The sequence below is a fragment of the Mandrillus leucophaeus genome, unplaced genomic scaffold, assembly GCF_000951045.1.
Source record: "Mandrillus leucophaeus isolate KB7577 unplaced genomic scaffold, Mleu.le_1.0 Scaffold433, whole genome shotgun sequence".
NCBI lineage: Eukaryota > Metazoa > Chordata > Mammalia > Primates > Cercopithecidae > Mandrillus > Mandrillus leucophaeus.
The window spans coordinates 1,988,878-2,013,071 of NW_012104621.1; the positions used below are offsets into that span (position 1 = coordinate 1,988,878).

General features: G+C 46.9%; 1 protein-coding gene across 1 annotated transcript in view; it reads right to left on the reverse strand.

Annotated features, from left to right (window-relative positions):
* GABBR2 (gamma-aminobutyric acid (GABA) B receptor, 2) overlaps window positions 1-24,194 on the reverse strand; it is a 432,864-nt gene that overhangs the window by 203,766 nt on the left and 204,904 nt on the right. Inside the window, exon 4 of the mRNA XM_011993760.1 lies at window positions 9,191-9,292. Coding sequence (XP_011849150.1) covers window positions 9,191-9,292 — 102 coding nt within the window. The remainder of the gene's footprint in view (window positions 1-9,190; window positions 9,293-24,194) is intronic.

Genomic DNA, 24,194 nt, shown 5'->3' on the forward strand with positions numbered 1-24,194 from the left:
CAGGAGAATCACTTGAACTCAAGAGTTCAAGACCAGTCCGGGAAACATGCAGAAACCCTGTCTCTACAAAAAATATATAAATATATATTTATAAATATATATTATATTATATATTATATAAACATATATAATATATCATATATAAATATATATATATATTTTAAAGTATACATATTTTAAATGACCTGTCTCCCCGCATTTCTTCTTAGTAATAAAACAGGAATTTAAAATAGATATATATATTTTTAAAGTATATATATATTTAAATATATATATATAAATTGGCTGAGTGTGGTAGTACATGCCTGTAGTCCCAGTTACTTGGGAGGCTGAGGTGGGAGGATTGCTTGAGCCCAGGAAGTTGAGGCTGCAGTGAGCTGTGATCACACTACTACACTCCAGCCTGGGCAACAGAGTGAGACCCTGTCCCCACTCCCCCAGCCCCCCAAAAAAGGCCACATCCTAATCGCCAGAACCTGTGAGTATGTTATGTCACGTGGTAAAGGGAAAATGCACATTGCAAATGGAATTAAGGTTGTTTATCAGCTGATCTTAAAATAGGGTGATTTTCTTGGATTTTCCAGGTGATAATGTATTCACAGGGTCCTTAAATGTATTCATGTATTCACAGGGTCCTTAAACATGGCCGAGGCAGAGACAGTGATACAGTGTGGGAAAGGCTCCACTGACTATGGCTCCCTTTGAAGACAGAGGAAGGGGGCTGCCAGTTGAGGGATGCAGGTGGCCTCTAGATACTGGAACTAGAGTTTCCCGAAGGAACTTGGCCCTACTGACACTGCGATGTTGGCCTGTCAAGATCCATGTAGGACATCTGGCTTCCAGACAGTAAGATACATTTGTGTTGCTTGAAGCTGTTCAGATTTGTCACAGCAGCAACGGGAAATGCAGATACTGCCCTCTCTGGAGAGGCCTTACCTTAGGCTGATCCTGTCTCCCTCCCCCCTCTGCTGGGGTTCTAGGACACTCAGTTGTTGCTGACTAGTCAAGTAGCTTTTCTGTTCAAAGCTGTCCCCTTAATGTGAGGCTTAAGGATCCCCACTAGTATTGTTGGAGAATTGGGCTATTTTTGTGAGTCACTCAAAAAAGAAAGCCAAACATGGCTCTAAATGGCAGAGACATATTTTCTTTTCCTTTTTTAAGAGTAGAAAGCCTGGCTCAATTTAGAGGGTCTTCATGATGTTGCACTGGGCCCAAATATTGCATTAATATAAAAAGTAAAGATAAGAGCTTTCTGCTTGTCTGTGTCTTTCTGTCATTCCCTAGTGGTTTTTTTTTTTTTTTTTAACCACTCCTCCACTTAAGGCAAGTAGGTTGCAAAGCCACTTCATTCCTGTTTTATTACTAAGAAGAAATGTGGGGAGACAGGTCATTTAAAAATGTTGGGTATGAGTAACCTTGGAATGTTGAGAGGCTATGCAGGAATCTTTCTGCTGACTGAGGAGTGTGGGTGGACACGAAGCTGGGAGGCATGCCGTGGAGGTTCAGAGCCAGTCCGTAGCTAGACTGCTGAGCTAGAATCTCAGCTCAGTCACTTAATCAGCTTCATGGCCTCAGGCTAGCTATTAAACTTCCCAGAGCTTCAGTTTCTCTACCTATAAAATGGGGATAATAATAGTACCTATCTTCAGAGCAGGTGGTGGCAAACACTTTCTATAAAAGTCCACATAGTAAATATTTTAGGTCTCATAGGCCATATAGTCTCTGTTGCAATTACTCAGTTCTGCCACTGTAGCACAAAAGCAGCCAAAGACATTGTGGTAAATGGATGTGTTCCTATAAAACTTTATTTACAAACACAGAGAGTGGGCCAGATTTGGCCCATGAGCTGTAGTTTGCTGACTGCTATTATAAAGTTATTGTGGGGATGAAATGAATTCATGAATCTGTGAGCACAAAGGGAGTGCTTAAAAGTGTCCTCCTTTGATGTTGAAGCAGAAGTGTTGGATGAGGTCAGAAGAAGAGGCTGTGATAAGATGGAGAGAGAGAAGAGGAGCCCTCTGGAAAGAGGTGCCTGCTGGCACAGCACTGACGCAGGCAAGCAAGGCTCCTGTCTCCTCTGGTAAATTCACTTGCAATAGGGAAGCTCTGTGGTCCCAGAGACCCTAAACAAATTGCTCACAATCTCTCAACTTTGCTTACTGTCTCGAAGTTTGGATTTTAGAAAGTCCTTTGTTATTATTTTAAGGTATTCATTAAAACATAGGGAATTCCATGGCTTCTTTCCCTGAAATTCCCTAATTTTATTATTTAGTGTTTTATTATTTCATCTTTTCTCTATTCCAGTGTCTCTCAAGTTTCGAACATAATATCAACTACTGATTTTTCAGTCCCTGAGAGAGCCCAACAGTCTGCATATGGCGACCATCACACAATTGGGACAGCCCAGTGCCCTCTCTACAGAGGAAGACATCAAGGCGGGGATGGAGTCCAACCCCGGGTCCACTTGATTCAAAAGCCCCTGTTATGCTTGGTGTGGTGGCTCATGCCTATAATCCAGCACTTCGGGAGGTCAAGGCGGACGGATTACCTAAGGTCAGGAGTTTGAGACCTGCCTGGCCAACATGGTAAAACACCATCTCTACTAAAAATACAAAAATTAGCCAGGCGTGGTGGAGGGCGCCTGTAATCCCAGCTACTCAGGAGGTTGAGGCAGGAGAATCGCTTGAACCCGGGAGATGGAGGTTGCAGTGAGCCAAGATCGTGCCACCGCACTCCAGCCTGGGCGACAGAGCGAGACACACACACAAAAAGCCCCCGTTCTGAGTTTCTGTCTGGGATGATGAAAAAGTTCTGGAAGCAGATAATGGGATGGTTGTACAACACTGTGAATGTACTTAATGTCACTGAAATGAACACTTAAAAATGGTTAAAATGGTAAATTTTGTGTCACATATATTTTACTACAATAAAAAAACAAAGGGTCACAACTAGAACAGCATTCCCTATACTTTCTGAGTTCTGACAAAAAAGGAAAAAAGAATGCTGGTGATTTCTGTGCAAGTAGGGCATAGGGTTCCTGATGGTGGAGGCAGGGGGCTGTGGATGGAAGGGACTTTGGGGGTATCTGATAAAGTTCTCTGACCTGTGTCCTGTTTGCCTTATGATTCATTTAGACATTCATTTGATTTCTGTGGCTTTTAAATTGTTGTTTCATTTCACAATAAAAGATTTTCTTTAAAAGTTCCTGTTCTTTCCACAAATATATTTGCTCTCCAGAGCACCTGGACTGAACTGGGGCAATTGCCCCTCTCATGTCAGTTCCAGACATAAGGGTCTGTGGATGCCCCATGGTTGAAATAACGCACCACCAATTCTTCTGAAAAATGGAAATACGAATACAGGGCAGAAGGCCACTTCGGGGAAGGTGCATGAAGCAACTGAAATGTCCAGAAAGGGAAATCCGACACCTGGATCTCTCCCCAGGAGTGCCAAGGACTTGGTCTGTGCAGAGCGGCTTCCCAGCCCCGCCTGGAAACAGCCTAAACTTTAGCCACCCCCTGTTCAGAACAGGCTTGGAATGAGCTTAAAGGGCCTCGTGACTTCATCACACAGAAATGGTTTTATTTCCTGACTTTCTTGATACAAATTTCGATACACATCTGCTAAATCAGCCTTATTAATTTCATTATTCAGTTCCTCTGTGCTCTTGCCTTTTTTCGCCTGGGTGAACTGTCCAAGAATGAGAGAGAGATGTGATGCCTCCCAACGCTATTGTGTTTCTGTCAATTTCCCTCTCTATTTTTAACAGGCTTTTCTTTCTTTATTTCAGTGAGATGTAATTTAAAGCAATAATAGACTATGAGTGTGTTATTCTCAAGGTGGATTGAAGCCTTATCTATAGAAAAGGACTCTCCTGAGTCCTGTTTGACACCTGTACCTTGAACATGCTTTGGTCTGATATGAATACTGGGATTCTTGCTGTAGTTTGATTTGCTTGGTAGACCTCTGCTCAACCTTTTACCTTTACCCTTTCAGTATCATACCTATCAGGATGTTTATCTGAAGTAAATGGCTAGACTTCGTGTTTCGAAACACAATCTGAAAGTCTTTTCCTTTTGATAATGAGTTTGGCCTGTTTGAACTTCCGGTCAGAATCAGTGTATGTGGTCTGCAATGATCTGTTTTGTGCTTTCTGGTTTTCATGTTTGCTTTCTATTTCGAAACAAGGATGAGATTTTCTTTGTTTTATTTTTGTGTTTCTGCAGCTTCAGGTTCTGTTTGCATTATGGTATATTTACCACTGAGTTACTCAAAGCATTCTTTAGCTTACATCTCTCTAATTATGAAACTCATGAGCAAAATGGTCTCTTTTGAGTCCCTCTCCTAGTTAACGCCAGGAGTTAAGCACTCTTTTTTAAAAAAATTCATCTCTTCTTAGGCCTGTGAAGGTAATTTGGATTTTTATATCTCAATTATGCCTATTGCCGTATCTATTTTTGCATTATGTATAAAATTATATGTAATTTTTGCATCTGCATTACACTTTCATAAAATTATTTAGACTTCGTTTTCCTTCCATGGGTTCCCATGATCCCTGCTCAGCCATTTCTATCACGACCTCAGCCGTAAAGTATGCCCTCGCTCTTGGCTGCATCGCACTTCAGGATTAGCTTCAAGAAGGGGACCTGGCTGGAACATCATGTGAGCCCCATACAGTGGAGAATGTCTCCCGTTGCTCCACTGTCTCTGGGATGTAATGCTTCAGAGGAGTCGGAGAGTGGCCTGGTTTTTGCATCTCTATGGGAAGTTTGTTTTTTTCCTGGCCTAGATATTTGTAAGATTTTCTCCACTAAGTATGTCAAAATTTTGGCAAAACCTGTCTAAGTATGACTCTCTTTTCACCAGTTCTGCAGAAGCTGGCTAGTTTGCTCATACAGTCTGTACATTTCCATATAAAATTGTTGATTTTGTAGTTCAAAAATTGTAGAATAATGGAAATTCTGTATGGCCCAATCTACAGTTCTAAGTCTGTCTTGAGCCCACTTAAGCTTGTTTCCTATTAAAAACAAAAAAACAAAAAAACAAAAAAAAATACCTTCTTATTTGAAAACAGAAAAATTGTGGAGACTGTATACAGAGTTCCCATACAACCCCTCATCCAGTTTTCCCTATTATTAATGTTTTATATTAGCATTTTGTGCATTTGTCACAATGAATAAATATTGATGTTATTATTAGCTAAAGCCCATTCTTTAATCAGATTTCCTTAGTCTTTTTCTCAAACATCCTTTTTCTATTCTTGGATCCCATCTAGAATATACCACATTGTATTTAGTTGTCATGCCTCCTTCAGCTCCTTTTGGCTCAGGCTTTCTCTATTTTTGATGAACTAGACAGTTTGGGGGAGTATTGGTCAGGTATTTTGTAGGATGGCCTTCAACTGTAATTTGTCTGATGTTTTTCTCATGGCTAGACTGGGGTTATGGGATCTGGGGAAGAAGACCACAGAGGTAAAGTTATTTCCGTCACATTATGTCAAGGGAGCTTTCAATGTGACTTATCACTGCTGACGTTGACCTTGATTGCCTGGCTCAGGGAACGTTTGTCAGGTTTCTCAACTGTCAAGTTATTCTTTTTTATCCCCCCTCTTTTCCTACTGTACCCTTTGGAACAAAGTAACTTAAGAAGTGTGTAGTTATGACCTACCTCTTTGGAGTGTGAGGTATCTATGTAAGTTATTTTGAATTCTTCTGTGTAGGAGATTTGCCTATGATCTCCCATTTATTAGTCAATCATTTACGTAAGAGTAAACTGGTGGAGATTTACTTTATACTTTGGGTTATATTCTAATACTACTTTAATTTTTGTGTTCAAATTGTTCCAGCTTTGGCCACTGGGAGCTCTGTCAATCAGCAACTGTACTCCCTTGATACAGCTCCACCAGTATGTGTATTACTCCTTACCTTCTGGTGTTACAAAATACCCCAGAATCATCTTGTCTATTTCCTGCCCCATAGAACCAGCCATTTGTCTAAGGAGCCCTGGTTCCTTTTACTGGAGAATGGTGTTAAGGACCAAAATCTGAATGGTAGGTGTGCTCATTGCTACCATTTCTACTGCTTTGGATTTTGGTTCTGTTTTTGTCCTGGTTTTCCCTTAGGAAAACTCCCTTCTCCAGTACCCACAACTGTTATCCTTTATCTCACTGGATTGATCTCTTTGGCGATTTCCTCTGAATTTTGGGAAAGTATCTCAAGTTTGCCCTCCACCTTATTGATTTCTTATTTTTCTTAGCTTTAATTCTGCTCTCTACTACCTCCAATGCAGATTCCAGTTCTACCATTTGATATCTGGTTTTCTTGCCTGTCCTCTGTACCTCCTTCTCCATCTTAACCCACAAGAACTCAGAAACTTGCTTTTCCTCTGAGGTTTCCAAAAGTAACTACCTTCCCGTCATTCCTGAGTATTATATCCTTGTATCCTCTGGTGCATTTTGTCCAGACTTGGTATTTCATTCACATACACTCAACAAACAGTTGAGCAAATTAGGTTGGGGTTTTGGTGATGGGAATAGAAGAGTGACCAAGACAGATAGAAATTTCTGCTTCCTGGAGCTTACATTCTAATGGGAGGAGACAGACGATAAAGTACCAGGTAAAAAGAATAGAAGGCCAGATACTGTTAGAGGTTGAATTGTGTATATTGAAGTCATAACCCCTCGTACCTCAGAATATGACCTGATTTGAGAGCAGGGTCATTGCAGATGTAACTAGTTAGGACAAGGTCACACTGGAATAGGGGAGGCTCTTATCTAACATGACCAGTGTCCTAAAAAGACAATATAAAGAGAAGAGAGGACATGCCATGTGTGGTAGAGATTGGTGTGATGCAGTGGTGAGCCACAAACTGCCAAGGATTACCGGTGACTCCAGCAGCCAAGAGAAAGGCATGGAAGAGTCCTAAGCCTTTGAGAGAGCACGTTCTGTAGTTATAAACCACCTAGTTTGTGGTACTTTGTTGCAGCAGTCCCAGGAAATGAAAATAGGTATCGATCAGTGAAATGGAGGAGAAAATTAGCAGAAAGGGGCAAATGGGAGTTGGAGGAACAGGGATTTCAATTTTTAAATAAAGTGTTCAGGGAAAGCCTCTGGGAGAAGGGGGTGACTGGACGAAGACTGCAAGAGGCACAAGAAGGAGCTGTGCAGGTGTCTGGGTGAGGGGAGCCTTTGCCAACAGATGAGGACTCTGTCATTGGTGCTGCTCTCCTGGCTTATGTGATGCCAGTATCCTTTCTCAGAAGTACATGCAGGGCAGTGGAGAAAGCTGGGCCATGACATTGCCCAGACATGGGTTTGAATCCCAACCCACCATTTTTCAGTTGGGTGTCTTGGGGTAGTTGCTAACCTTTTTGAGTCTTGAGTCCACATCTGTGAAACAGGAATACAAAAATTCCCTCCATCTGAGGGCTTTGGGGAGGATGAAATGAGCAAATAAAGTGAAGGGCTCTGCACAGGGCCTGGCCTGTGGTCAATGCACTGGAAAGGTGGCTATTTCAGCTGTTATTTTCATTATGGTTAATGTCGGTGCTACTTCTGTTGGAGTTGGTTGGTTGATGGGCAGAGAGCCCAGTTTCATCCCCAGTTTCTTGCTGACTTTCAACTAGTATCTCTGCTCTGCACACAAAGGTTCTTTAAACATTAAAGTCTGTAGATGCTGGGCCTCTGGAGCTCAGGGAGCTATTTCAAGTGCCCGGCATGGGGAGATGCCTCTGCGTGTGGCATGAGAACGTCAGCGCAGCTGCAGGCCCTCCCCTCCTCTCCCAACCCTGCCCCAGATGCTTCCTGCAGAGCAGCCACCCCACCCCTGAATCCTCCAGGCCCCACATAGCCTGTGACACTGCAAGAGGGAGACCTGGCTCCAGCCACCTCGGCTGTCAAACAGGCCCTTCCCTGACTACTGTGTCCTCATCTGCAGAGGCTCCCGAGGCTGAAATGTCACCCGCAGGCTCTGTGTCTGCTCTGAAGGAGGTGGTAGACAACTGATGTGTTGCTTTCCTTGCTCCCCTTCTCTGGGCTTTGGGCTCCCCATCTGTGAACTGGAGGATTTAGAAGGCAACTGCTGTAAGCTGCTACCTGCTCTGACTGGTGTAACCTGGGACCCACACGAGACAGAAGGGACACAGAAGGGACAGTTGGCATCTGGGGTCTCCATGCCATTGACTTCAAGGGAGTGCCTGAAGGAATGGAGGAGAGGGAAAGAGGAATCTGATAGCTCTGATGACACTGGCATCTGCTTACAAACCTCCAGGAAGTCCCCAGGATAAAAGATCAAACTTCTAAGCTTGGCATTCAAGGCTCCTGGGAACTGACTTCTGTTTCAGCCTCCCTTCTACCCTACTCCAGGTACTTCTGCCTCTGTGGAATTCCTGCTGATCCTAAGCCATGATGAGCATGCCTACCCTACCCTCTGATCTTCCCTCCTACCATGCCGGGCTCCTGTAGGAGGGGATCCCTCTCTTCCTCCACCACCAAATGTTGTCTCTTTATGGAGCCTTGTCTGAGCCCTCTCCCCAGGTGGGATGAGTCACTTCCTCCCTTTGTTGCCAGGCCCCTTTGTTCCTGTTTCCCCTGAGAGGTCTCTCTGTCTTCGTCACCATGCTGGGAGCAATATGAGGACAAGGTCAAGGCCGATGATGTCTATGAGCCCAGGAGAGGGTCTGGTTTATAAAAGCTGTTTGAGAGAGTTTGCAGAATGAATGGACAAATGAAAGTTAGAGACTGACTTACAACTGGGGAAACTTCTAGTTGACCCTGTTTCTAAAGTGAGTATCACCGGATAGGGGTCAGGAGCCTGGGCTTTCAGTTGCAACAACAAGACTTCTTTGCTGTGGTCTTTCTGCAAGACAGTTCCTCTCTCTGTGCCTCTTCAAAACAGACATGATAATCATGTGTGCCCTGTGTGCCCCTGACACTGTGTTGAGAGATAGAAAACCATCAGGAAAGTGCTCAGTGGCTGTGCACCTGCAGCCAGCACCTCTGGCCAGTGTTGGACAGCAAGGAAGGAAAAGCCAAGGGAAGCCAATTCCTGGGAGCTTCTCCTGTCTGGGATGCCAAGGTGGAAATGAACTTGAGACCCAGACCATACTTGAGGCTCTTTCACAGTCAGGTAATTTGAGCACCCAGGGCATTGAGATCAGTCTGCCATTCACCCTGTGGCTAGCCACACCTACCTTCAGCTTTTTGACACTGGTGCAGGGATCATTGGAGAAGCTCTCGGTGTCTGAAATCTCAATGTCCTCGCCATACAGAACGCCAGTCAGGTCGTTCCGCACCTGTCAGCAAAGAGAAAGCAGAGGGTGGGTGTGCTGGGGACCACAGGAAGGGTCAGTTCAGAGGGGTCATCCTGGGGAAGACAACTGGGCAAAGCGAGTTTCTCTACTCCACCGACAATGCAAAGTGAGTGGTTTTGTTTTACATTATTAACTAGACCGGCCCATGAAAACTTGAGGATCCCCCAGTCCCACCCTGCAACTGACACATGGATACAAGGAGGCCAGACAGGTTAGGGACTTTCTAAGATTGCCCAGGGAGTTCCTGCAAGAGTCAAGATTAACACCTTTGCTGGTGTTTCTCCACCACATCACACTGTCTCCAAATCAGGCTATTCAATTATGTCTTTGTTAATATGTTGCATTATTTATTTGCAACATTATTTCACTTTTATGGTGAGGAAATAGCTAAGATATTCAAAGACAATACAGAGTAGAGGAAAGAGGAAAGAAGTATGGAACCTGCCTGTGATGTTAAACATAACTATGTGTCTACTGACACACAGAATGAGGAATATCTATGGATGTGAAAAGCAAAGGGCTGCAAACTCCAGTGTTACCAGGACCAGCCAGTGTGTGAACTAGCCTGCGTGGAAGGACATTACAGAATGATAGGGCTGGGCATGGGCTCACACCTGTAATCCCAGCACTTTGGGAGGCCAAGACAGTGGGATTACTTGAGCCCAGGAGTTCAAGACTGCAGTGAGCCATGATCATGCCACTGTACTCCAGCCTGGGTGACAGAACAAGACCTTGTCTCAACAGAGCAAAACAAAACAAAAGACAGCAACAGTTGGTTGCTGAGTTAGAACGTGGGTTGAGGGTTACCAGACCTTCTGATTTTTAGGGGGAAAATCAGAAATTCAGACTTTTAAAATATAAAATCCCCTAATTTTTAAATGTGGATACTATTTTGAATTTAAAAAAAAAAAAACAAAGTAAGGACCGAACCACATAAACTTAAAGTCTGTATCTGGCCTGTGGCCGTGGCTGCGTACCCTCTGACACAGAGCGATGGAAACTGGACTTTGTGTTTTGGTAGCAAGAACTAGGTTAGGGTTAGGGGATCCAGCTTCTAGTTCCTGTTGTATCACTGACTTGCTTGTGACCTCAACCTCTCATGTGATCCTCCCCTTCTCTGGGCCTCAGTTTCTTCCCCTTTAGGAGATGCTTTAAGCACTTCTTGTTCACACCCATTAGCATGGCTATTACCAAAAAGCAAAACCACAAGTGCTGGTGAAGATGTGGAGAAAGTAGAACCCTTGTGTATTGCTAGTGGAAATGTAAAATGCTGCCGCTGCCGCTGCTGTGGAAAACAGTACGGCAGCCCCTCAAAAGAGTAAATATAGAATTACCACATGATCCAGCTATTCCACTTCTGGGCACATACCCAAAAACTTGAAAGCAGGGACTTGACAGACAATTTACACCCATGTTCATAGGGGCAAGTGTTCACTGTAACTAAAAGGTAGAAGCGACCCAAACATTCACTGCTCGATGAATGGATAAACGAGCTGTGGTATATACAGACAGTGAAATATTATTCAGCCTTCAAAAGGAATAAAATTCTGACACATGCTACAACATGGATGAACCCTGAAGACATCATGCTATGTGAAATAAGGCAGACACAAAAGGACAAATATTGTATGACCTATTCATACGAGATACTCAGATTAGTCACATTTATAGAGACAGAAAGTAGAATGGTGGTTACCAGCAGCTGAGGGGAGGAGGGGAGGAGGTGTGATGGTTTAATGGGCACAGAGTTTCAGTCTGGAATGATAAAAAAAAAAAAAAGTTCTGCAGATGCAGTAGTGATAGTTGCACCAACATGTGAATATACTTACTGCTACTGAACTGTACCCTTATAAATGGTTAAAATGACAAACTTTCTGTTATGTATATTGTACCACAATAAAAAAGAACTTCTTATTTCAACACTTGGTGGATCCTTGTAATGTATCCATCAGAGCATTTTGGATAATCTGGCCCTAAATGTCACAGGATGGTTACCATCAAGGAAGGGAGACAAAAGAGACTGTGATGGGAGCTGCCATCTTTTATTTCTTTGAGAGAAACATGAAGTAAATGGAGCCAATGTGAACATGTAATCATTCCGGCTAGCAAGTCCATGGGTGTTTATTTTACTCTGAATGCTTGAAATGCCTTGCGATCAATGTTTTGTAAAAAGAAAGACGCTGTCCCAGTCAGGGTGATCCTTGTCCATCCTTCGTTTTTACCTCAACTTGATGGAAGATTGGTGACTAGTCAATGCGGGAGGAAAGTTAACTTTTCCATTGGAGTTTATTTCTGCTGCCTCAAATCCTTTTGGATACAGGTGGGTCCCATGATGAGTTCTGAGCATCACGAGGGTGTCGTGGAACAACAGTCATTATTAAACAGGGAAAACATGCACACGTGGCCCTCCTGGGAGGAGCTCAATGCGTGAGCTCCTGGAAACACACAGTCAAGCCTTGGCTCTCCACTTGCGTGGCACCCACATTCTGAGAAACTACTCAAGCTCTGAAGTCTCAGTTTTCACACCTATAAGATGGGGGCAATACAGCAAGTAGCTCACGGGGCTGACTCAAGGCCCACCAAAAACACTGAAGATGTGGAATCCTTTGTAAACTCTAAAGTTCAACACACCACTTAGAAGTTGCGGTGATCATTCCCAGGCAAATGGCAAAGCATCAAGGCAGCAGCGGCTTGGGTATCCACATGTGTGTACTAATGTGTGCATGAAAGCTATATATAAACATGGCAGAATAAAACGTTTTATAGGTGATCAGACCTCAAAACAAACGGACAAAACACACCCTAGATGTCATCTCATCCCTCCCCTCATTTCACAGATGAGGAAACTGAAGTGTGATTCCCAGTCCTGGCTGGCTCCTCGGGATTCTGCCAGATGTGGACAGTTTCAGAGGCCCAGTGAACCAGAACAGACCAGAACAGATGGTCAGTGAGGTCAGCCACTCACCGCCCAGAATCTCAGCACTAAGCAGTCTGTGCTCACCTGAAGTATTTATCCTAATGGACTTTCTGGGGAAAGCAAATGGAGGCAATCAGTAATATTATAAATGACATTTTAAAGTAACAAAAGCATAGAAAAGAAACAATGTAATAGATCTTCCTCACAAGGGAAAAAAATTTACATGCTCCTTAAGTGGGTAGAAAGACCCTTTAGTACACTGATGGAAGATTTACTAAGAAAATTTGTAAATACCTGGGTTTCCTTCTATAACTGCAGTTATCTCTTATTTAAAACAGAGCCAGGCCAGGTGCGGTAGCTCACGCCTGTAATCCCAGCACTTTGGGAGGCCAAGGCGGTTGGATCACCTGAGGTCGGGAGTTCAAAATCAGCCTGGCCAACATGGCGAAACCCCGTCTCTACTAAAAATATAAAAATTGGCCAGGCAGTAGTGGCATGTGCCTGTAATCCCAGCTACTTGGGAGGCTGAGGCAGGAGAATCACTTGAACCTGGGAGGCAGAGGTTGCAGTGAGCCAAGATCGCACCATTGCACTCCAGCCTGGGCAACAGAGCAAGACTCTGTCTCAAAAAACTAAAACAAAAACAAACAAAAACTGGAGCCAATGTCTTGCCATTAATTTCATTTCTGCAAAATGATTTCCTTTTATCTATTAATCTCCTGTATAAAAATAGAAGTATGTTCTTCTCAGAAAGGAAAAACTCTTAATTCCTAATACAGTCACACACACACAACATACTCTCACACACACACACACACACACACACACACACAAAGTATGGCAGGGGGTGCCCCTGGGGGCCTAATCTGCATATTGGGCCAAGTGAGGCAGCCACCAGGAGTCTGATTTGCTGAAAGCTCTGGGCATCCTGAGAGGGATGGGGAGAGATGGGAAATGATGGGCAGGGGAGGTTAGAAGGCTGCCCCTCACCTGGAAGGGAGCCCCAGGAGGGCAGGAGACACAGACTGACAGGCAGTGAGGAGAGCTGTGAGCAGGCACCCAGGGCTGCTGGGAGGGAGGTGAGGAAGGACTGGGCTCCCTACAGGCCAGGGCCTCTGGGGTTACCCAAAGGGAAAACTCTCCCCGCTTCTGGTACAGCGGATCCAGGACCTGGCCAAGGAACAAATCCACAAGGAGCTGAAAACATTTGGCATGGAGAGGAACGGATGGGTCAGAGCCCCTGGAATAAATAATCTGCGGTAAGAGGCGTGGAGGCAATAGTTGTTAACTCGACACCTCCTCCTCACCCCCGCGACAAGAACGGGTGTGGCCCATTCATGTGAGTTCGTGCCAGAAAGCATGTCCCTGAAGCAGTGGTTCTCAAACAGTGGCCCCTGCACCAGTAACACCAGCACCATCTGAGAATTTACTAAAAATGCAAACTCTCCAGCCCTGCCCAGAACTACTGAATCAGACACTACGGCGTGGGGTCCAGCACCCCATGTTTTAACAAGCTCTCCAGGTAATTCTATGTTTAAAGAAATACCTTCTAAAGGAAGCAGGATACATTTTAAGTAAATGATTGATAATTGTGTGAAAAAAATTTTAATGGCTTGGATATTTTCCCCTTGGTTAGAAGAGACCAGAATGTATTAACTGAGCAAGGCAATTGACAAAGGGTGATTAAGACTAGGAACCCCACCACCCCCTGGTTTTTTTTTTTTGTTTTGTTTTTTAGACAAAGTCTCACTCTTTCACCCAGGCTGGAATGTAGTAGCATGATCTGGGCTCACTGCAACCTCCGCCTCTCAGGTTCAAGCGATTCTCCTGCCCCAGCCTCCCGAATAGCTGAGATTACAGGTACCCGCCACCACGACCAGCTAATTTTTGTATTTTTAGTAGAGACGGGGTTTTGCCATGTTAGCCAGGCTGGTTTCAAACTCCTGACCTCAAGTGATCCACCTGCCTTGGCCTCCCAAAGTGCTGGGATTATAGGCGTGAGCCACTGCACCTGACCAGGAACTATATTTTAAAAGGTATCACATCTAGAATGAAGGAAGGGACAATCCCTCTGCAATCCATCTCAGACCACACATAGAGCCCTGGGCTCAGTTCTGCTTGCCTTCATCAGGGTAGCGACAAAGTGGTTCACACTCAGAGGAGAGAGGTGTGACTAGGACAGGGACCAAGAGCCCTTTACGGAGACCATGGGCACCGGCTGGAGAGTGTAAAGGTCACAAAGGGTGAAACCAATGACTCCTCAGGCTCCTGTGCAGCTTTGGGAATCAAACAGCCAAATGCAAGACTGTTAATACTTCAACTCAGACTTCAAGTTCTAGGAAGTCCCACATTTTTCATAAAGCTAAGAGCCAGGAGAAATCCGTGGCGTTGAGGGAAAGCCAGCAGTAGGGACAGCCCCACTCATGCTGACCAGGGAGAAAATGCCGCCAGGTCAGATCAGCCATCAGAGCAGCAGAGATGTGTGCGTCTGCCCACAACCTCCCTCCCAGCTGGTTCACGGGGCTGTGGGCGAAGAGAGTGACAGGGACTTGTCACTCCAATAAAGCCATCACAATGGCTTCGCTCCTGCAACTGACTGAGCACACAACCTCCGTCCGCACACTAGGCATGGGAGTGCACAGTCTTTATCCATGCCTGCAAGACATAGCGGGAGAAGGGGAGGGGTTGGAGGAGGAAAAGGAGGTGAGAGAAAAAGGTGGAAAGCAAATGGAATCGGGAAAAGAGTGTAGGTAAACGAATGACTCAGAAGAATCTTCTCACTCAGCGTTTAATTGAGTTCATGTAACCCGTTTAAGCCTAATGTGGGTCCACACTGTCCCATTAGGGAGGCTGGTCCCCACTTCTGAGAGGGCCACAGTGCCACTCCATTGCAAGGCCTCCTCCCTGCTCTGAAACCTGCACCTCTCCATTAAACACAGAACAGCTGCCAGAGGACGTCAGGCACTGCCCTCTCTCTAGAATCACCCAGCCTTGGGTTTATCAAATCACTGCATGACCCGCTGCCTCATGCAGTGATTTGATGGGCCAAATCACTGTGTGGGCCAGTGTGCTCTCTCCACCCACGCTGTCTCCGCTTTAGGGCCCCAGGACTGTATCTGCACGCCCTGCCAGGCTCCCATCCCCTGCAACTCCCTGCTACCCACAGGTAGGGCCAGTGAACTCCTGGCTCCTATGGATCCCCCGCTTGGTACTGGACACTCCTGCCCTCCATGGATGCAAGGTGAGGGGCCTGAGGTCAGGAGCCCTGGGGTGCAGCCCCCAGTGAGCCTGGCAAGGGACCTTCTCTGACCTCAGGCTCTCAATCTGAGCTCTTGCTTCATTCCTGGGACTGAAATTCTCTCTCATGCCCAGTCACTGCCTGGCTTCTGGGCTTAAGCACCTTCCCGAGCAGCCACTCACCACTTTGGATTTTCTAGAATGGGCTCTGTTTGTCCCTACCAGTCCCACTCCTTCATTCACTCACTTATTCACCCACTCATTCATTTCTGATATTGACATCTCTTCCGTTTCAGGAACCATCTGAGATAGCACCGGGCCTCTAACGATGACCAAAACTGTTCACTCTCCTGGATCTCTGTCTAGTGAGGGCAAGAGGCATTTGTCAGCTGACTGTCCCAGGGAATGTGTAAATGTTCACTGAGACAAGGGCACTCAAGTTCAGGGGCAGGCTTCTGGGAGAGGCTGTAGCAGAGGAGTCAGCCCCAGACCAGGAGGTATGGCAGGGGGAAGGACTCCAGGCTGAGGAGCAGCATGTGTACGTCCTGTGACGGGAGGGAGCTGGTGGAGAAACTAAAAGAATGTCCCAGTGGGCTTAATGCAGAACCTAAAGCAGGGCCTGGGGGAGGCTGTCGGAATGAACTGAGAAAGAGGTAGGTGAGGGCAGCCCGGGCAGGCCTTCCAGTTCACATGAAGGACCAGGTCTTGGCCCTAAGCACAGTGGTAACCCATGATGAGGTTTTAAGTGATGGAGTGACATTATTAGAACTATGATTTGAAACAGTTGCTCAGGCTGCTGTGAGACCACTGAGGGGCAGGGACATGAGGGGAAGAAGAAGGGCAGGTAGGGGCTCCAGCAATGGTCCAGGCGAGGGATTCTGGAGGCTAGATGATACGATACGGGAGGTGGCAAGAAGTGATCGGCTTGGGGGTACATTCAGAATAACTAATAATCTGTATTAGCCATCTGCTGCTGTGCAACAAATTATCCCAAAACTTAGCAGCTTAAACCAATATGCATCCACGGTCCCCCACAGTTTCCATGAGGAATGGGGAGCAACTGAGCTGGGGGTGTCTGACTCAGGGTCTTTCAGGAGGTTGTGGTCAGGATGCTGGCTGGGGCTGCTGTCACCTAAAGACTTTGGGACTACATGTTGGGATCACCTGGGGAGTTTTAGAAACTGCTAATGCCCTAGCTGCATCCTAAACCAATCAGAACTTCTGGGATAGGACCCAGGCATCTGTGTTTTTACAGCTTTCCAGGAGTTTCCAATGTGTAGCTAAAGTGGCTACTGATTAGGGGTAAGAGCAACAGAATCATTAAGCTCACGGCTCTGTTGCCAGCCTGCCTGAAAACCCCCGAGCGCCCTGTCCCCATCTCCTCCAGACCCAGGGCACCAGGATTGCCCCCCAGCTCTCTCCTACCCCCTCTAGTGGGTACATCTCATCTTTAATCCCCAGGCCCTTCTACTCCTGGCCCTTAGCACCCCAAGCAGACCCTGACTATGACAGAGGAGAAAATGGAGAGAAGGAAAGGAGGCAGGAGGACATGAGAGAGAAAGCAAGAAAGGGAGAAGAGAGAAGCAGATTATTACAGCAACTTGCTTCCGCATTCAGCCCACATGTCCCACACAGAGAAGGCTCCCATGGGCAAGTGAAATCACAGCCAGTGGCTGGGGGCTGCAGAGAGCTCCAGAGATCTCAAGGCACTTGGCTTCTATGGCCAGTAGTTCCCCAGACAACTTCCCTAATGAGGCCACTGCACCAGCAGAGGAACCATCCAGAAAGGCACAGATCCAGGTGAAGACGGGAAGAACCAGGGCTGCACCACATGCACTTTACAACTCTGAAAATTCTAATTAGGTTACGAAATGAACTTGAGAGCAAAGCGAATTCTCAGCTCTCCTATGGAAGCTGAGGTAACCTACTTTGTCATTCAAATGCACTCGCTATATATAGCCACGAATTGTGCCGAAATGTCACTCCTCTTACCTGACTAAAGTGTATAATTATAGATTTACTTCTATTCATTCATGAAATGTGTCTTCACTTGATTAAACAGTTCATTCAAGGAAAATCCATTAAAATATGGAACATGTTAAAATGTGGCTCCTTAGAGGCAGAGGGCACCGTTGTAGCTAAGATGCTAATTAGGATAAACAGGCATTTGAAACACTCAAATCTTTGAATAATTCAGGCCACTTTTACTGGGGCTGGAGCTCCCCAGGAACTGCCATTAATTTAAGCTAATTAAAAAATTAGCCTGGAGAGGCGTAGACCAAAGCCGACTTCAAACACCGGAGAGCCATCATGTAGCAGGGGGGACACAAGGCGCTGGGCACCCCCATGGTGCTGGAGCACCAACAGGTAAGATGGTTCAGGAAATTAGATTTTGGCCCAATGCCAAAAAACCCACAGCTTTCTAATGACGGAGAAGGTGGCTTTGATAGATAGTGAGGTCTTTCAAAGATTTCAGGCATATGCTTAAAAACTTATCCGTGTGGTGTATTTCTGCCTGTCCAAACCTGATCCGCATTCATGAAGAGAGCATTCCTTTTGAAAAATGGAGCCACCTACTTTTTAGATTTCTACAAAAAAGTCCACTCTTAATCACCCATAACCAGATTTGAACGTAAGTGAAAAAAAATTTAAAGGGCAAGTATGTAACTGAATATGTATCAGATCTGCTGCACAAGGGGAATAGCTGTACTTGGGGAATGCCTGTGGGTATATATCCAGCTGTATTCAGGTGTGTGTGTATGTGTGTGTGCATGTGTGTGTGTGACCCATGCATGTTCACAGTGCAGAGCCAGTGGGTTGAAAGGTGACCTCCAAAAAAGATAGGTCTAAGTTCTAACCCCGAGAACTTGTGAACGTGACCTTATTTGGAAAAAGGGTCTTTGCAGATGTAATTAACTGAAGGATCTTGGGATGAGATCATCCTGTATAAATCCAATGTTAAGGATTCTTATAAGAGAAAGGTAAAGGGAGACTTGGGACACAGAGACATGAGGGAGAAGTCCACATGAAGACAGAGGCAGAGGGTGGAGTGATGCAGCTGCTGGCAAGGAGCACCTGGAGCCACCAGAAGCTGGGAGATGCAGGCAAGGATTCTCTCCTAGAGACTCCAGGGCAAGCCTGCTGACACCTTCATTTAGGACCTCTGGCCTCTAGAACTGTGAGACAATACATTTCTGTTGTTTTAAGCCACCTAGTTTGTGGCAATTTGTTTCAGCAGCCACAGGAAACTAATACGCTTGGGGCAGGTTCCCATGGAGAAGCCTGGGCTTCCTGTCCAATCTAGATGCTCACGTCACATGTCAAGGCCTCTGGAATGGAACCCCAGTTTCCCTCTACTTGGTGGCACCATTTGTCTGTCCCAAAGATATATGGTATTTCTTATATCTCCAGAATTACCAAAAGCAGGGAAACAAGTGGAGGACCATAAGCGGTGCATTGTGGAAATGTGGGTGCCCGGGACAGGGGCACTGGCCTCACGGAGCTTCAGTGGAGGGCTCAGGAGTCCGGGTCATTGACTTTGAGTTGACTTGCAAAGAGGTGACCATGAGTACTGGGGCTATAACATTTTCTTCCCTATGGACGTGTCAGCTCCAGGAGGGAAGCATTTGGTTTGTTTTGATCTCAGGATCCTGTTTAGTGCCTGGCATACAGTAGGTGCTCACAACTGTGGTGAATGAGAGAATGGATGAGTGCATGCTGAGGCTAAGCCATGGCCGCCCACTCTTAGATGGAGGCGGGTAATATTCTGAGCCCACTAGACCCATCTTGAGCTGGCCTCGCAGGGATGAGGCAACTTCCCAAGGGCTGGGCTGCATGCTGAGGCTGAAGACCCAGCCTGCAGATGCAGGAGTGAGTCCCGGGGCAGAGCTAGCTGGAACTCTATCAGGGCCCCAATGAAGGAAGAAATCTGGGGAGAGCTGTGGTGATCTGGGGGCACCCCTGTGGGGATATATGAGGCTTGAGGGCAGCTGGAGTTCCCTGGGGACAGTTCCCTGCCTCCCTCACCATGGCAGAGAGTGTCAGGCACCTGTGACCTGAGACCTGCCCAGCTACTTACATCATGCCCTCATGGCAGCTCCTACCTGCTGGGAGTCCAGCTGGCCTACATGGCAATTGGGAGCAGGGATCCCACCTGGCAGAGCTACAGGCCCCCACACCCAACCCACAATGCCAGCTCTCAGCACTATCATCGCATTACGAAAGTCCTCCAGATGGAGGGCAGGGAGGCTGCAGGCTGCTCCTCTCCCCAGCCCACCACTGCTCCTCGGAGGCATGTCTCCCAGAACCGCACACTGTAGGGGAGAAACACACCCTCGGCCCAACTTCAAGAAGGCAACTGGGGCCGCTCCGGCTTGCACATCAAATCAAATCCCTCTTTCCATCAGCCAGGCCGATGGAAAACTGATTTCTCAGTTTTAGAAATTCCAAAGAATCATCAGTGATGGATAGAGTCATGCCCTTCCCCCAAAGATGTCCATGTCCAAATCCCTAAAATATGTTACCTTATGTGGCAAAGGGGACTTTGCAGATGGGATGAAGTTAAGGATGTCGAGATGGAGCAACCATCTGGGATTATCCATGTGGCCTGACATGATCCCAAGGGTCCTTATAAGGGAAGGAAGGAGGTAGAAAAGTCAGAGTCGGGGAAGAAATTTGTTCGAAGATGCTCTGCTGCGGGCTTTGAAAGTGGAGGAAGTGGCCAGGAACCAAGGCTCACAGGCAGCCTCTAGAAGGTGGGAAAGGCAAGGAAACATTCTCCCCTAAAGCCTCCAGAAGGAACCAGCCAAAATCAAGAACATCTTGATTTTGACCCAATGATTTTGAACTTCTGATCTTCAGTACTATAAGATAATAATTTGTGCTGTTTAAAGACACCAAATTTACGATGATTTGTTGCAGCAGAACAGGAAACTGATACAATAAGCTTTCACCTTGAGATCCCACACATCTTGAAATGCCAACATGCTGTTTGAAGTCTTCTTCCCTTGTTCCTAGACTAGCACTGACTTCTCCTCTGAACTCCACAGTCCTGGGCTCCAGATCCCTCTTCTTGGCTAAACAGAATGTCCTGAGATTCCATACACCTTCCATCTGGGACACCTCCTGCCCCTCCAGATGCCTAGCACAGGGGCTGCCTGAGGAAGAAGGACCAGGTCCAAGCACCTTTCTTGGATAATGCACACAAATTTCCTGTTGGGCATCCCCAACCACCAGTCTTCCCTTTGGCCCTCATTTTCCAGACCTCACCCACTCTAGGAGCAGTCGGTGAAGTCAGGCTACACTGAGCTGTTGGGGAATGAAATTAGCCATCAGACCTTATTGCTTTCCTTGTGACAAACTGCCCATTGCTTTAATTGTTCCAGACTCGAGGGACCAAACCAATGTTTACAAAAACATTGGGTATTAATAAAACAGGGAGGCTATATAGTTAAGGTGATGAATAGAAACTTCTATAGGAAATCGGCAATATGCAAAGTGAGTCTCTGACACCAAACTAGAGACAGATATTAAGAAATCACACCTGAAGCACCAAAGCAAGCCGACTTCAAAACCATTCGCTGGCTCTCTGAGCCCAATCCCTGCTCCTGTCTCTCCAGGAATGGTGGAGGGGATGGCAGGCGGCCACATGGGAAAGTCTAGGCCTGTGAGATATCACTTCGTGCATCCCTGAGGAACTGCCACCAAACCCAGGGGACTGGCGTGGTACCTGGGCCTCAGGGAAAGGGCCAAGACCAGTGGGAGAGGCCACCAGGAAGTAGATTTTAGCTCCCTCAGAGACAGAACTTTCTAACAAGAGAGTGAGCCAAGGAAGGACGGGCCCTTCCCCAGGTGAGAGTGAACTCCCCGCCATGACAGGTATGCAAGCAGAGGTGGGTTGCTGTAGAAGGGATTCAGGCATCAGATGGAAGGGCAGAAGAGACTACTGGATCCCCAAGGAAGGTCTCAAATTCTCAAACCTGAGAAGTTGCAAACTTGCCCATGGGGAGCTGCCTAGGTGGTACATGTTCTCACCCCTGCAGAAATAGGACAGCTTCAGGCCGCTCCGCAAGCTGGATGAGCAGTGGGATCAAATCGTCCACCTTTGCACTTCATGGTGGAGTTTAAAGGACTCCTTCCTGAGACCCTGGGAAATCACTGCACTTTTTATGAGCAGCTTTCTTTCCAGTTCTGGATTCCAAAGTGGGTGATTTGTCCTCAACTCATGTTCCGCTCTGACATCCTAAGCTGCTAGCATTTGCAAACCCCACCGCTTGCTTCCACTGGCTCCCTTCTTCTAGGGCTTCAGATCTGGGGTGTGGGATGAGGTGAGGAACTGAAGGGCTGGGACCCCCCTTGGCACAGACAGCAAAAGGCATAGGTGCAAACTGCTCCCAGAACCCACCTCTCCTCCTTCCCTTCCCTCCACTCCTCCTCTCCCACCCCCATCCCTTACTCCAAGCCCTCAGGGAGGAAGGAGACCACAGGTGACACACCAGGATTGACGCTGGAGTGAATTTCATCCTCAACAATCTTACAAGGCAGATACCATTCTTTTCATTTCACAAATGAGGGACTTGAAAGATTAAGTCACTTGCCCAAAGCCTTACAAGTAGTAAGTCAGAGGGCCCAGACTGAAACTCACGTCTCTCTGACTTCCAAACATCCAGGAGGGGAGAGAAGAGGAAGAAGAGAGGAAGGGCTTGGGTGGTGGCACTGGCCTGGCCCCTGGGTGGTTCCTGCAGGGAGAGGACCCAGTGAGTGACTTTCTTGCTTGAGCATCCCTCTCTAGACTGGGAGACCCCGGGGAGTTGAGACTGTGTTGGGGCCTGTCTGTGTGTCCATGCTGGATATAAAGCCTGGCAAAAAGCAAGCGATCGGGACACACAGGAAAGAGAAGCATGGCAGAACTGGACATATCCAGGAAGCAAGGGCATCACAATCAGAGAATGGTAACAAAAGAAGGAGACAGGAACACCGAGGATGCACTCCACCTTCACTCCTGGCCCCAAGGTCTGCAAAGGGAGCCCTCTGTCCAGCAGACAGAGTGAATGCTGTCACTGTCAGGCCCACTCCTCGTGTCTGAGAGAGAGGCTAAGCTCAGACCATCAGAACCAGGCTGCCACACACCAACTCACCAGCCCTTATTGGACAGCTGGGGAAACTGGGTAGAGACTTGTCCCAAATCACACAACTGTCTAGGTACAGAACTAAGACTCAAACCCAGTTTCTGGCCGCTAGACCAATATTGCCCAAAGCCATTTATTTAATGGCAGCAACAGAACAGTAAGTCCCCAAGAGAGCCACCAGCTGCAGCCCTTTCAGGACCCTTTCCAAAAAAAGGACCCTTTCCAAAATCCAAGACAGGTGCTGCTCCCAGGCAGTACCTAGCCCCATTCCTGACTCCCGGGGTGGCACTATCTTTGGTGATCCTGGCTCCTAGCTCCAGGGTTCCAGAACCCAGCACAGGGCTTGGCACAGAGCAGTTGCCTGGTAGCACAAAACAGACCTGGAAATCTCCTGACATCAACCACCCTTGGGCTCAGAGTTTAGGGCAGCAGTTTTCAAGCCTGCTTGTGCATATGCATCTTCCCAGGAGCTTTGTAGAAATACAGATTCCTGGGCCCCAACAGAGAGATTCAGACACTGGTACAGGAGGGAGGCCAGCAATCTGTGTTTGTACAAAGTGCTGTGAGATCTCGGTTGCACAGCCAGATTTGAGACACCCTGTTAGTGCGCTCTAGTCTGAGTGGCCCTTTAGCTTAAACTCCCTTGTTCCTAAGGGCCCTCTAATGGAGATACTATGGTGCACTGCCAGAATCTTCCAATGGACAGAGGAACTCATTCCCCATCTGCCAGGATTTGCCCTTGAATAAAGGAGGCAGCCTCATCCAAGGTCACACACCTTCCCCAGGGCTCCCTGAATCCAGTGACTGGCCCAGCCTTCTGGTCTCTATTTGGGACTTCTCTGAAGGGCCATCCTAGCTCCACAGCTCCCCATGGGCAAACTTGGCTGAGGTCTCTCTTGCAACTTCATTGTGTGTCAGCTTCTTCCTCCACCCAGTCCCACCTTTCCCATCCCTTCCTGTGGGTACTGGCTAACAAATCTCCTGTGTGCTGAGCCCCCAAGAGAGCCCCCCTCCTGGCAAAACTGACATTGAACAAGCTCACCCTCCACCCACATGTGTCAGCTTGGACCAAACCACTACATTGCCACCAAGTTCTCAGATGACAATATCGCCTGCTGAGAGCCTGAAAAGCAGCTGCTTGCTGTAGAACCCTCATAGTGACTCAAGGACTTTAAGCTTTTCAAAATAATTTCTAAACTTCATTGAAAGTGAGGAAAGGAGTGAAGTGATAAAACTACCCCTATGCCCAGTACAGTAATCCGACTAGTATAATAACTCATAATGTTGGTTATTCTCATTTGCTTTTATCCACATGCTCCAGCCTGCTCTGCCCTGCTTTGCTTATGGAATTATAACTTTCAGATAGGGCAGCACATGAGTGGCCTGGTCCTCTGACTTCCAGCTAGGCTTGGCCAATGGGAGCCCAGCAGGAGTCAGGAGACCAATGAGAACCCAGTGGGAGTCAGAGGGCCAATGGAAGCCCAGCGGGAGTCAGCGGACCAATGAGAGTCCAGAGGGAGTCAGAGGACCAATGAGAGTCCAGCAGCAATCAGAGGACCAGTGAGAGCCCAGCAGGAGTCAGCGGGCCAATGGGAGCCCAGTG